General features: G+C 31.9%; 1 protein-coding gene across 1 annotated transcript in view; it reads left to right on the top strand.

Moving 5' to 3' along the window:
* Positions 1-14,890, top strand: part of PDE3A (phosphodiesterase 3A) — a 345,376-nt gene that overhangs the window by 284,528 nt on the left and 45,958 nt on the right. Inside the window, exons 8-9 of the mRNA XM_001365787.4 lie at positions 959-1,113; positions 5,372-5,512. Of these exons, the coding sequence (XP_001365824.2) occupies positions 959-1,113; positions 5,372-5,512 (296 nt within the window). The remainder of the gene's footprint in view (positions 1-958; positions 1,114-5,371; positions 5,513-14,890) is intronic.

Here is a 14,890-nt window from a genome sequence, read left to right on the forward strand (position 1 = left end):
TCTGAAGAGGGCATCCTTTTAACGAAGGGAGTTTTTTTTTTTCCTTTTTTTGGCCAATTCAAGGAAAATATCTACTCTCCAAATAGGTATGTAGTTTATAAACCCATCTTTCCTTACCATGTCATAGGATAAAATACAATGTCCTCTGTTTAGCATTTAAATCCTTTCCAAATCTTACTCCAGACTGTTTCTCCAGGTATTACTTATCCTTCATGCTTTACATTCTTGTCAAACTGGTCTATTTGCTATTCCTTAAACTTCCCATTCCATCTCTTTTCTCTTTTTACATAGCCATCACCTCAATATCTGTAATGTACTCTCTTCATCTCTTCCATCTTAGATTCCCTAGCTTCCTATAAAGCAAAGCTCAAGGACCACATTTTTCTATAGAAGGCTATCCTGATTCTTTTCCTTTCTCTCCTACCTCCATTGTCAGTTCACCCTCCCCTAACATTACTTTGCATTTGCTTTGTATTTATTTGTTATTTAATTTTCTAAGTACTGTTTTACCCTTGCTATAGAATATAAGCTCCTTGAGGGCAAGAAATGGGTTGATCTTGATTTTTTTATCTTTTATACCTGACACATAGGAGGTGCATTTAATACTAAATACTTGTTCAATGAATGAATGAATAAATGAGAAAAAAGTTTAGGAAAACCACTGTGGTAAGCATAAGAGGCAATAAGAAGTCTGTAAGACAAATAAGAAAATAAAAATCATAAAGAGGTCATATATTTTTTTTTAAATTTTGAAAACTTATATAGACAAATCAACTTATTTTCATAGTTTGAATATATTTTTTGAGGAAACAGATAATAGAAAAATTTGTGACTGCTCTTTTAGTGACTTCTAGGACATTATTCTGGCATTCAAAATTGCTATTTGACTTTGAGAGAAAATATACATTGAGACCTCATATTTCATTATGATTAAAATGAACAGTTCTTTCTGTTGCAGATGATACAGCTCAAGTTACTTCTGACTATGAAACTAATAATAACAGTGATAGCAGCGATATTGTCCAGAATGAAGATGAACAAGAGTGCTCTAAAGATTCATTGAGGAAAGAATCTCAACGTAGCACCTACACTCCTGAAACCGTCATATTTATGGTAGCTTCATATCATGTTATTGTTCATTTGTATTTCTTCACTTTGTTTTGAAATTATGGATTGTAACTCAACTTTAGGATCTAGGAAGCGCACTATGATTTAGGGGTAGAATGGAAATAATTGTTAAGCAATATCCTTAGTTCTCAAAAATCATATTGGACTTCAACAATTTTGTCTGAAACATGAAGGATTCTCCTACTGATTAAAAATAGAAGCATCTTTCACTAACAAATGCTCTGACTAATCTCTCTCCCTCCATCTTTTTATAATTGCAAATACCACTGGGAAAATCTACATAATAAATACATTTTAAAAATTTTAAATATTGATCCTTTTAAAAAATCTTGCTATCACTTCCTAGTGACACTTTCCCATAGAATTCTCTTCAAACAATCCCAATTAAGCAAAACAAAAATACACAATGTTTAACAATGTATGCCTTCTTCCATACCTGATCTTGGATTAAGTATGCTTTACAATTTCCTGAAATCATAATTAGTCTTTGGCCTGATCAGAACTTGGATGCTCTTTTCCTTTACATTAATATAGTCATTATGTAATGATTCTCTTTTATTGCTCCATATTCTCTGAATCATTTTATACAAATTCTTACATTGTTTTCTTGATCTTTTAAAATTTATTATTTCTTAGAACAAAGTAATATGCTGTTATATTCTTATGTGACAATTCAGCTGTTTCCTTGTTTCTAAGTTCTTTGCTTAAAAAAATGCTGATAAAATATTGTTCAATTACCTTCTTAGGGGTATTACCTAGTTGTAATATCTCTGGGTATTTACAGGTTCGTGACTTTTCTGATTATAACAGTAGTTTCTTTATTTCTGAAATAGTCGAAATGATTGAAATCATCTAAAAATTCATTAAGATGTTCCAATAAATGTTTTAAATGAAACAAAAAGAATTGGGGAGAGAAGTGACATAAAATTTCTTTAGTTCTGCCTTTTTTAAAATTAGGACAGTCCTGATTTTTATTTACGGTTAGACATTTGCTTTCCTGACTATAAAGAGACATGTTTATATTATTATTTTCTGTTGGGTAATACATTCTGTTCTTTTTTTTTGTTTGTTATTACATATCATAAATATCACTAAAATTCTAATGTTAACACTGTTTTTTTCTTATTGGGGTTGTAGTTAAACAAAATAAAGAATATATCTAAGATAGTGTGGTATAGCGAGTGGAAAAACATTCTAAAGGACAAGGGCCCAAGACACTACGGGGTCTAGTCCCCGATCACCTAATACTTAACTGTGTGATCTATGTTTTTTAATTTCCATTCAATATTTAAATGAGTTAAAGAGAAGTTGTAGGAGAAGACTAAGTAATCTCTAAGTTCTCCTTCAGCTCTAATATTCTGAAATATTTATTTTTTAATGATTCAGCATGATTTTTCTTATCCTGTCTACTTAATTACATTGCAATGTCAAATTAAAAAGGCTTTCATTTTATTTGGGAAGTTGAATGATTATAAAATTGTTTTTATCCATTTCTGGACCACACTATAAATATCTATATTAAATATTTATTATTTGTATTATTGATTTATATTTACTTATTTATATTTTATTTATATTATTCATATTAAATATTTATTTAAATAATGACATCAAAATATTTATATGGGATATTTATTTTATATCTATAAATTACATAAAATATGATACATAAAATGTAATATATATCATATTAAATATAAGAATGTTTGGATGGAATGTGCTTATCCAAGCTGGTATAGTATCTTAGAGATCTCATGTAAAAAGCTTTTGAAACTGAAAAGAATAAAAAAGGAGAAAATTCCCAAAGTACCCACAAACCTAGATATCATAAGAAAAAGTTATTATGTAGGTATAATTGCTTTTGAGAAATTTAGATGTTTATAATAGAAGAAATATAAGAAAGAAGACAAGTGGTGAAACCCAAGGTCAAAATACATGTTGACAAATACCCAAAATTTAGTCAGTAAACCAATTAAAATATAGACCCTAATGCAAATCTGACCTTATACAATAGACACCATTGAGATTTAGTGGGATAGTCCTATAACTGTACCATGAAAATAATCTTTGTTCTTTTTCCATCCTATAGAACCTATGACATTCTTACTCGTATTTCATAAAGCACCAATATTGGCTTAGCAGCCACATCTGCCAATGCTTACAGAACCATTGACTGTAGTTCATTTTTGCCTTGAGACATAAAAAGACCAAGAACAGCAAAGTTTTCTTTCTTAATTTCCCCTCTTATCTTGGATTTTGACTCCCTAATAGCCTTCCTTCCCCTTCATCCCCTTCCCACTGTAGTTTCTAGTCCAAAGATAGTTTCTCTTTGGTAGAGAAAATAAAATAAATATAAGTTAATGAAAACACAGATCAATAAGTTGTTATTATGAAACCTTCTGAGAACAATGGCCGTATTCTATTGTTCCTTCTTTTTACCTCAATATGACTTAAAAATACCCTATATTTCTTTTTCCTTCATTTTCTTCCATTCACTTAGAATTTTAGTACTATGCTTTTCCAGTACTGCATAGATTCATTCATTCATCATTAAATGCTTTGAATCTTCTAAATGTTTTAAAATTTAAGATTTTATGTTAGTCAGTGAATTTCCAGTGTATCTGTGGAGGTTGCTTTAGATAACTCACCACGACTCCAATATTAGAATTGTTTTCTCTTTGTGTTTTATTATTCAGAGTTTTCCATTCCTTATCAGTTGTCTTCTTTTATCTAAAATTATGCACTCGGACCCTATTGATCTTTTTTTTTAATGCTTTGAAATATGTCCTCCAGAAACCTAAAATGAAGTGATCCCTTAACTCACAAGGTCCATCCTATGTCAGAATCAGGAACAAAATAGCATTTCCCATCATTGTTTTCTCTGTCTTTTAAAAATGGAATTATTTTTAAGGCAAGCCAAGATATTTTAGCCTTCAACTTTTAGGAGGGAGAGAAACCAATGTCATGCCTCAGTGTCAGGGTTTGTAATCTGTTTCTGGAATTCATTATCTATATTTCCTTTCGTCTCAGGTACTCTGTAGGTTATTTTGATGAAATGATTACATTTGTTTCTTATACCATTGATCTTGAGACAGATTCTCTGCTGTCATTTATGTTCCTTCCAGAATCCATATGGTTCCTGGACTTTTTCACAGGGATGTTGCTCTGTCTTTTGCTGGTCATGTCTCTATTGTTTTTTTTTCCTCTAACATTTAGCATTCATTAAGCACCTACTGTGTGTTATGTACCATAATTGGTAACTGAATATGTATAAACACTGAAATAAAATGGTACCTGTCCTCATGGGACTTGTTTTTGAACAGAGAGTAAATATACTCTTTCCGAAGCATTTTCACCCTTCCATTTCACTTAAAACTCTTTTTGAACAACTTTAGTAACCTTTTATTTTTTTAAACCAGTCCATGTTAGTTATCCTTGATCAGGAATATATCACTTTATCACTTTGTGTCAGGGTGTTTTGTTCACTGTCCTTATCATTTCGACTATATGAATTTCACAAATTTGAACAAAAGGTTTCAGTTCTTGTTCCTTTCTTGGCTTTTGTGTGGTTTACATTTTAGACCTCTCTACTTCTTTCTACATTGCTATTAGGACCTATGTCTCTATGCCACAGAGCATGGAAGAAATACATTGATAGTTTTCATCATTCCATTTCATTTAAAAGCCTTTTTTTGAAAATACCTATTTTTTAATCAGTCCATGTTAGGTATATTCCATCCTTGAGCAGGAGTTCTATCATTTCTTTAAGTTGTGATCCAGAAATCCAATTCTTAATCAGTTTTCTACTTCCCATTAAGAAATCACATTAACATAGGTAACATTCAAGGAATAACTGGTATCTATCATTATTTCCATTTTATGGATAAAAGAAAAGCATTTACAGATAGAGATGCATTAGTATAAAGTTTAATATTTAGATAAAAATGAAGTGACATAATCATTTATAAAGGGGATGCTTATTTATTATGTGTCTGTATATACCTGAAACACTAAATACTATCTAAAACAAGTACAAAAGTTTCTACTTGTATGTTTTATCTGATGACAATGCTTTTTTATTTAGATTCTTAGTTTAAAGTTTTGGTTTTCTTAGTGTTTTAAAGGAAGAGTTGAAAACTTTTACAATTTTGAAATCATCACTTTAAATACTGACATAATATGCAGGACTTTTTAAAAATAGAATTATATGCCAACAAAATATTTTCTTCTCCTATCTTTATAGCCAGACAAGCCTATTCTTGCTCCAGAACCTCTTGTCATGGATAACTTGGACTCATTAATGGAAAAGCTAAATACTTGGAATTTCCCAATTTTTGATTTGGTGGAAAAGATAGGGAAAAAATGTGGCCGAATTCTGAGTCAGGTAAGAATATAATTTCTAACCTTTATATTATTTTATTTAATCCTTGCATCAACTTTTGTGAGCTAAATGCTTTTATTGTCCTCACCGTAAAGATGAAGAAACTTAGGCAGAGGAAAAGATTAAGCCACTTATCCAGGGTCACACAGATAGTAACTAGCTTCACAGGATTCTATTTCAGATCTTCTGACTCCAAGTCTGACTATGTAGCTTCCTCATTGGTAGATAGGGGTTTATGCAAATTCCTCAAATTATACAGTCCCCTAAAGCTATGAAGGCTGATATAATAAATGGTTTTAGAAAAAATGGATATCTGTTTTTGGAGGGGATCCCAAATCTTTTCATCCAGCTTTTAGCAGATTACAACACTTTCTTTCAATGCTTTAGGCCATACAAATATGAGACCCTACACCTAAGAAATGTTTGCCTGATGACTCTTGAACTTATCCATGGCAATTTCTCTTATACAACTGAAACTTGAGTTTTCTGGATTCTTGATTTTGTGTGGCAGAGTATATTATGATTTTCTAGTATTCCTATTACAATATGCTATAAAAATTGCTTTGACCATCTAGTTCAATTCAGTTTCACAAACATTTTATCTCAGATCTGCGTACTATGTGGAATGCACTGTGCTACTATAATATAATAATTTGGTTTTTTGTGGACCTGAGATTTCAATTGTTTAGAGAAAGTCTATGAAGATAAGTGTTGATGCAGATCTGCCTTAGGTACTAAGAGGTTAGGTGACTTGTTCATAATAATAGCTTCTATGTGTATATCAAAATGTGCATATGTATGCAGATGTGTCTAGTATATATGCATCTCCATATAATAGCCAGGACATCAAAAACTTCTCTAATTTCCATTATTGTGGAATCAGATTATTAAATTAAATAATAGATTATAAAATTAAAAGGCACAGATGATTATTTTTGCTTTTCTTCTGCAATTAAAATGTTTTGAAGTTTTACAAATAATTTAATTTTCTTTTTATACTTTCATTGAGTAGCAAAAAATAACTATGCCTGTCATGAAATTTGTAACATGAAAGAGAGTAGCTGTAATGTGCCTATAAACTAAGCAGAAACTGCTCAGAAACTTTAGTTACTTAATGAGTTTATGAATGTTCTCAAGATACCTATTCTTTAGCCTTTAAACATTAACTGAATCATGTCTTATTTTTAAAAAAGAAAACAGCTTTTGCTGACTTGGAAATTTTCTTTCAAAGTACTAAGAGAAACACTCAAGGGCATGAAGTATAAGTCCTTGAATAAAGTTAAAGGAATACTTTTACATGGCACTGTTTTCACTTGCAACAGCCCATAGGAATTTTGGAACTAGAGCCAGTGCTTTTGCATCCTCAGCCTCCCTAGTAAGAAATAGCAATCTCTGCTCCTCCAGCTTAACATCTCTAGTAAGCCTCAGCCTAAGGATGATCTTCTTCATGAAAACTGTCCTTATTTTTTCCCAGCTACTAGTACACTCAAAATGATCTCGGATCTATTCTGTGTTCAGTAGGACCTCGTTTTATGTGCATTCAAGTCATGTGAATGCAGATATACATGATGATTGGCAATTAAAAAAATTAAGGCCGAAAAATACATTAAAAATTGTTAATGGCACTTTTTAAATAAATTAGCTCCAAGATTTGTCTGGAATTCTCCCTTCTAACAAGTCATGCCCATGTTAGAGCTGTGCTTCCCTTTGTTTCATTAATGCTAATTAGTTATTAATAATGACACCAATGTGCAATAGTAGTGATGGTGGGAGCTCCTAAGACAAACCTAAGAAAAGTTGTAATTTGCATAGGGTGTTCATATAAGAAATATTTATTAAATAATGGGGTTTACTATTATATGCAATTTTCACTTCATGTGAAGGGTCTTGAAATATATTGGTCATGTAAAACAAGTTCCTACTATATACCTAGAAAATATGCATGTATGTGTGTCTTCGTATCTACCTATAAACATATCTACACGTAGATACATATATACCTCCCCAGATTCATCATAAGTTCTTTGAGGGTAAGAAATGTTTTTGTCTTTGTATCCAGAGAACCTGAGCATTAACAGGTGCTTGGATTGCTTGATTGAGAAGTCGAGAAGAGTGGCAGCTTTGGAGGAGGAGCTAGTGATATAGTCAGTTTGGGATGTGCTATTTTAAAAATATTGCTAAAACATCTAGATGGAGGTGTTAAAATAGTGGGAAATCTGGCCCAGAGCTCTAGGGGAATTTTGAAGCTGGATATTTAGATTTAGGAGTTGTGCTTGAAGATGATAATTTAATCCGTTAGAGATCTTCTAGAGCAGTGATGGGGAACTTTTAAGAGATGCAGTACAGGGCCCCAGCCCCACCCCAAGACCAAGGGCAGTGCACCCCCCTTTTGTTTTTATGCCACATCTTTTCTGAATATCTCTTTTCCTCAGCTCCTGTTCCCATGAACCATCCCTTGTAATAGAACTTTTTTTTAAATAGGCAGTAAAATGTACTTTAAGCAAAATTAAGCCAATGGGTTTCTTGTTGGCATTACTCACTGTTTTATTAATGTTATTCAAATTTTTGTCTATAGTTGGAATATGATCATACCAAACCAAGTACATTTTAAATAACTTCATTAATAAATTTATAAAGCCATAGGTTCAGATTCTATTTCTGTAGTTACTCTATGACATCCTAAGTCATAGACAAGCTATAATCTGTACTGATTAAAGTAGTTCCTACATTAGTACCTTCCTGTACTAAGAAAATCACATAACTTTCAAGATTGTAATTTAAGGGAAGAAAGACACAAACATGACCACAGGCATAAAAATAATAAAACATCAAAATTATTTCTTCTGCCAAGGAATTTACACACCAATGGTTTGGATACTTAATAGGGTTTTGTATGATAATAATATCTAATATTCACATAGCACTTACTGTGTATCAGCCACTGTGCAGCACTTTATAATTATCATTTAATTTGATCCTCACAACAACTCTGCAAGGTAGGTGCTATTATTATACCCATTTCACAGATGAATAAACTGAGATAAAGAGGTGTTAAATGATTTGCCCAGGGTAACAGAGCTGGTAATATCTGAAGCTGGATTTAAACCCAGGTTTATGACTCCAGGCCTAGCACTCTAAGCATTGTGCTACCTAGCTGCCTCATGTATAGTCAGACCATTACTTTGTTAAAAAACAGATCAAAATTAATACCAAAAGACTTTTTAAAATTAGAAAAAATATTTTACATACAATGGAGGTAATTCCAATTTATCTAATTAAATTTGGTTGCCTGAAAAATAGAAACTAGATAAAAGAAAATATATTGATATCATTTACAACATACTCTAAGGAAGTTAAAATTATGTTGAATGCCTCAATGAAAAATATTAGAAACATCCAGGAAACATTCTACTTACCTAACAGAAAAATAAGTGCTTACGTCTAGGTTGAAAAAATAAATGATAAGACTTTATGGAAGATGATGATAGGCTATGAGCAGTATCATTCCATAAGAGTTAAAATCAATTCATGGAGAAAAAAATTAAAGAAAACTTATTGCATAAATGAAACTATAAAGTAGAGAAAAATACACCTGGCCCTAATATATTAATTCCAAAGAAATTCCATTATATGTTTAAACACTGACTAACTTATATATTACATAAATTGTAATCATAGTTTAGTGATATCTTACCAAACTCCACCTTTGAGGCAAATATGGCCTAGACCAAGTCTTTCTTGAGCTAGAATATATGTCACTGACTTTTGAAATATCAAACTATATATGTTAGAATAATCTCAAACTCAACTGGTTCAAAATAGAATTCATTATTTTTTCCCAAAAGTTGGTCCATTGTTCTAAATTTTTCTGTTCCTTTTGAGAGCACCATCATTTTCTGCTCCCTTTGAAAGGCCCCAAACCTCATTGTCATACTCAGGTCCTCACTCTCCCTCACTATACATACAGTCAATTTCTAAATACTGTGATTTCTTCCATCCCAACATTTCATATGCACCCCCTTCTTTCTGCTCACAGAATTTCTACCCTCTTTTATGCTCTTACTATCTCTCACCTGTTCTCACTTCACATTTCTCCCCATCCAAATGCTCTCTCCACTCAGATGCCAAGGAATAGGTGGCACACTGGTAAACTACCAGGCCTGGAAATTGACAGGACCCGAGTTTAAATATGGTCTCAAACACTAACTGCTTGTGTGACTTTGGGCAAATCACTTACCACCATTTGCCTATCCCTTACTCCTCTGACTTAGAGTTGTTACTTAGACTTGAAGTAAGCATTAAAAAAATCTTTAGTTAAACAAAATTTAAGTAATCGTTTCCATTTGTTACAATATCTCTGTTCTGGGCAAAAAACATAGTATTTGCTCATTAAAGTATTTTGTAGGCTTTTTTGCCTCTTCATTAAGACATTTAGTTCATATTACAATTTATTTTTCTTGTGCTTTCTTCCATCCTTATTCCATCTTTTGAATTAATAATTTTCCTTAATTGAAATTGGCAGTTTTTGTTGTGTGCCATACTTTTCCCTAATTTTTATTCTTCTAGTATTCTAATCATGATCTTTGCTCAAATAAATCAGTGTTCTGACTGTATCCAGACATCTTATTAATCAATGCTTCACAGTAATAAATAATTTTCTATCCATTAAAATATAATTAATTTCATTTTTGTGATGTTAATTCATGCTTGCTATTACCAGTATCTCCAATGTCTTTTTTAAAAGAAAATATCCATAACATATTAGTATGAGATTTCTGTAGTCAACAAGTATCTTGCTTCTCTTGTTCCTTATTCATGGATACTTTTCTGTCCCAAATTTTGCCATTTTTTATATATTCCCACTTTTGTTTTGAAGTGGTTTAGTTTTATTTTATTTTTAAATTAATTATTTTAAAATATTCTTTCCCTCCTCTCTTCCCTACCCAGAGCCAACAAGCAATTTCACTGGGTTGTACAAATATTGTCACTTGATACCTATTTCCATATTATTCATTTTTGCTATAGAGCAATTTTTAAAAGCCTAAACTTCATGTCACCTCCCATATGTGTGTGTGATAAGTGATGTCATTTGTTCTTCTTATGCATTTCATTTCCCATAGTTCTTTCTCTCAATGTGGATAGCATTCTTTCCCATAAGTCCTTTAGGAGTATCCTGGCTTGCTGCATTGTTACTAGTAGCAAAATCCATTACATTAGATTGCTTCACAGTGTTTTTCTTTCTGTGTACAATGTTCTTCTGGTTCTGTTTATTTCACTTCGCATCAGTTCACTGAGGTTCTTCCAGTTCATATGTAAAGCCTCCAGATCATCATTCCTTACAGCACAATAGTATTCCATCAACATCATATACCACAATTTGTTCAGCCATTCCTCAATAGAGGGATACCCCCTCATTTTCCAATTTTTTGAAGAGACTTGGTTTTAAAGGTATTAAAAAAAATAGTAATTCTGTTGGAGCATAGGGAATATAGATACACAAGTGCATATACTTTGGGTTAGGCTATGAATTGGTCCAAATGCTTTCAAAAGCAATTTAAAATTATTCTAAAATTGCTGAATTCTGTAATACATTTGGACCAATAAAATAATGACTAGTAGACATGACTTGGTCAAAAATAGAGAAGAATATACAGAGCAGCATTTTTTTTGTTGAAAAAAGAATTGAAAAATTAATGCCAATAAAGTGGGGAACAACTAAACAAATTGTGGTACATAGATTAATTGACTATTATTGATGGTATCTAGGTGGCTCAGTGGATTGAGAACCAAGAGACAGAAGGTCCTGGTTTCGAATTTGGCCTCACGTATTTCCTAATTATGTGAACCTGAACAAGTTAATTAACCCAGTTGCATAGCTCTGACTGCTCTTCTGCCTTGACAACAATACACAGTACTTATTTTAAGACAGAAGGTAATATTTTTTAAAATAGCATATATTATACATTGAAAATAACAAATATGAAGAAATCATAACAACTTGAGAAGTTTTGCAAGAACTGCATAGAGAGTAGAATCAACAGGACATTTTATATAATGACCACAATAATGCCAAGGAAAACAGCATTGAATGACTTGAAAATTCTCTTAAACGCAGTGAATTAAGATATCTCAGTGACCAAGCATGCCTTTATCTTCTTGGGAGCAAAAGAATTATAAGTGTGGAATGAAATATTTGGTGTCAGTTGTGGCTAATGCATTACATTGTTTTACATAACAGTGGATAGAGGAGCACAGTAAAATTTATCACTGAGAAGTGACAGATATCTTTTTTTTTAAGTATCAGTTACACTTGAAAAAGTTTGGGAGAGAACCAACTAAGCGAAATCATTCTGAAAGAATTTAAGGATGAAGTGTGAAAGAAAAACAACAAATAGATGGGAAAATGGAAGAAATTTATGAAGATTTTTATAACAAACTCTTTTTGCCATCACTGACAGAGGAGTCACCATATTTGGAATTTAACCTCACAGTCACCATTATGCTGCATGAGAAAGTGGGAATAACACTGAAGAATGCAAAAGATGAGAAAAGCAGCTGAACTTGAACATGTATACACAGAAGAGGTTCATACTGAAGAAAGAACAATTTTGAGGGCATTGATGGATCAAATGTCAAGGTAACCAAAAGATGGGAGAATACCAAAAGTTTGGAAAAATCTAGAATCCCATTATTTACCCCCTAAAAGAAGCCTGATGAGAGAATACCGATAACTATTGACCTATATGTCTTCTTAATCATTTTATAAGAATAATCTACAGAGATCAAAGGTATCTTTGATGTTTTTTTTTTGAATGTTTAAGAAGAAATTTTCACAAATGATATTTTATATTAGATTACATCTTTACAGTCTTACACTTGATTGAAAGGTGTAGAAGATACAAAACTGAATTTTCCTTATTCATTCCTGACTATAAAGAAGCTTGATGCTGACTTACAGCCTGCCTTATAGAATGCTATCTCCCAGGCCACAGATCAAAATCATTAAGATTTATTCAAACATAAAATATGAGAAAATTAGTTCAATTGTATTGTTATTATTAAGAGGCAAGCAAGGAAGGTATAAATGTAATTTCCAGTACAGATTACAGTTTTTCCATAAACGGTGAAGTTATGCAGAAGCTCCTGACTATGGATTGCATTGTGCTTATGACATCAAGCTTTGGAATATTGCAGAGCTCTTAACTGAAATCCACAATTACACAGAGAATTCAAGCCAACTAGCAATAAAGGAAACATGAAAAGAATGAAGGAAGTCTATTATCCCGAACATGAGATGCAATCTGATGAACAACACATAGAATGATTTCATTTGTGCGTATATATGCATGTTTACGTCTTAGGCAGACATCATGAATGGACACTGAGCAGAGTGAGATGATTCGGTATTACTTTTGGGACATTGTGCTATATGCTTTTAATGATACCAAGCTTCAACATGAAATAGAGTTCTATTCTTCTAATAAAAATATTCTTCTGATGGTACTGCAAATTATAAAATACTATAATTTATTAATAAATAAAAGGCAAGGTCTACCAAACATCTGTGAAGAGGTATGTGGTAAATGTGAAAAGGATGCAATATATCCCTGAGGAAAGATTTTATAGAAAAGGTATAAAGATTGTCATCAGAGAGCTATGTGATCAGAAAACAAAGTGAACAGTTAAGTGACAAAAAGGAAAAAAAATATCGTCACTTCACATACTTTATTGGCACCCATATATGCCAGGAAAACTTAAAGATCCATCTCTCCTTTAATACTCGGTGAACGTTTTGTGGAGGATATATAGGTCACAAAGGTAAGAATTACCCAATACGAGAAATCATGAAATCATTGCAATCTTTCTTTTGGAGTATTATCATCAGAAAGAACATTGATCCACCAAAATGTCAAAGCAATCATAGAAAATAAAATTTGGAAAATAATATATTTTAAAATAAATGTTACTGGAAAATTCATCAGGAAGTCAGTAAGAAGTGGATTCAGAGCCAAAGTTCACATCTTGGTCCAATTCAGATGGATGATAGAATTAAAAAAACAAAACTCTTCCACATACATGACATCCATCTGCCAATCTCTCTATCTTTGTAGTTTTTTTGTCAATAGAGTCTGAGCTATACCATTGTAATGAGTGCCTACATCAACTTTTTATATATGCTTATAATAAATGGAAATTATTTGCAATTTTAGGGTTGAAGCAGTCACTACATAGCCTTGAGACTTCATTACTCATGGTGATAATGTTCTACCAGTCTACAACAAAAATACTTCACTCCTTACTTTTTCTTCTCTTCCTTCTGTCTCTACTTCCTTTCTTTTTTCCTTCTAAATTTATTTTTTCAATTTTTCTCCTTTATCTATTTGTAGAGACAAGTTGTAAATATCATATATATATATATAATTAAATACAATAACTATGTTATTAGTATAACTTGTAGTGCTCACTTCTAAAGAGTTGCCCGAAACAGAATTAGGTGATAGAATTAAGAAGACAGTGGTTGAATATTTGGAGTAGAAAAGGGAGAAGATCCTTTATCTAGTTCAGTGACCATAATAGACACAAGTGTTTGAAGGAACAACATAATGCTTTGTAAAAGGAAAGTTACTTAAAACTTCCTCATTAAAATGAGACCAGAATAAATATCTATATATTTACTTATGGATTTTCTGCCTCCTGGATTAACGTCCTCCTTTCTGTTTCCATATCTCATACATCTTTAATTAAACAGGGCTTTACAACTCTCAAATATGTTGTCATAAACCGAACTTTTCCTCTAATTTTTAAATAAGAACAAATGAGTTTTTAGAATTCAAAATAGAGTGTATTGATTTAAATCCTCCCACATGCACTTATAGTATTAGTAGGAGTACCATACGTGTAGCATATATATTCAGTGCATATAAAATATCCCATGCATAACACTGATTAAGAGTAACAAGGATGATCTGATTCAAGGAAAGAGTATGTATAGCAGTTTTTGAAATTAGGTTCCATGAGAAATTAGATTGGGACTTAGACTCAAATTTTCTTTTTGACCAGTTGTCTGACTCCTTTACTTTCTCTAGGATGAGAGCTTCTAAAGCTGCTTCTACTGCTGCTGCTGTGTGGCCTCTCTGGTTAGACTCTAGAAAAGCCTCCATCTCAGTAATATAGACTCCTCTTGCCTACCTCATAATTTTTCTTAAGTTGGAAAAAAGGCCTAACCACCACTTTTTATTGTCTCTTTTGCTCTAAATTTTGATTCAAGGTATTATTTTAAAACTCTTTGGAGGGAAATGATAATCTGCCATCTTGCCTCCACCTCCTCTCTAAATCTGAAGCATTAATTAAAAAAATAAATTAATATTTCCTCAACTACTT

Source organism: Monodelphis domestica, chromosome 5 (genome assembly GCF_027887165.1).
Source record: "Monodelphis domestica isolate mMonDom1 chromosome 5, mMonDom1.pri, whole genome shotgun sequence".
Taxonomy (NCBI): domain Eukaryota; kingdom Metazoa; phylum Chordata; class Mammalia; order Didelphimorphia; family Didelphidae; genus Monodelphis; species Monodelphis domestica.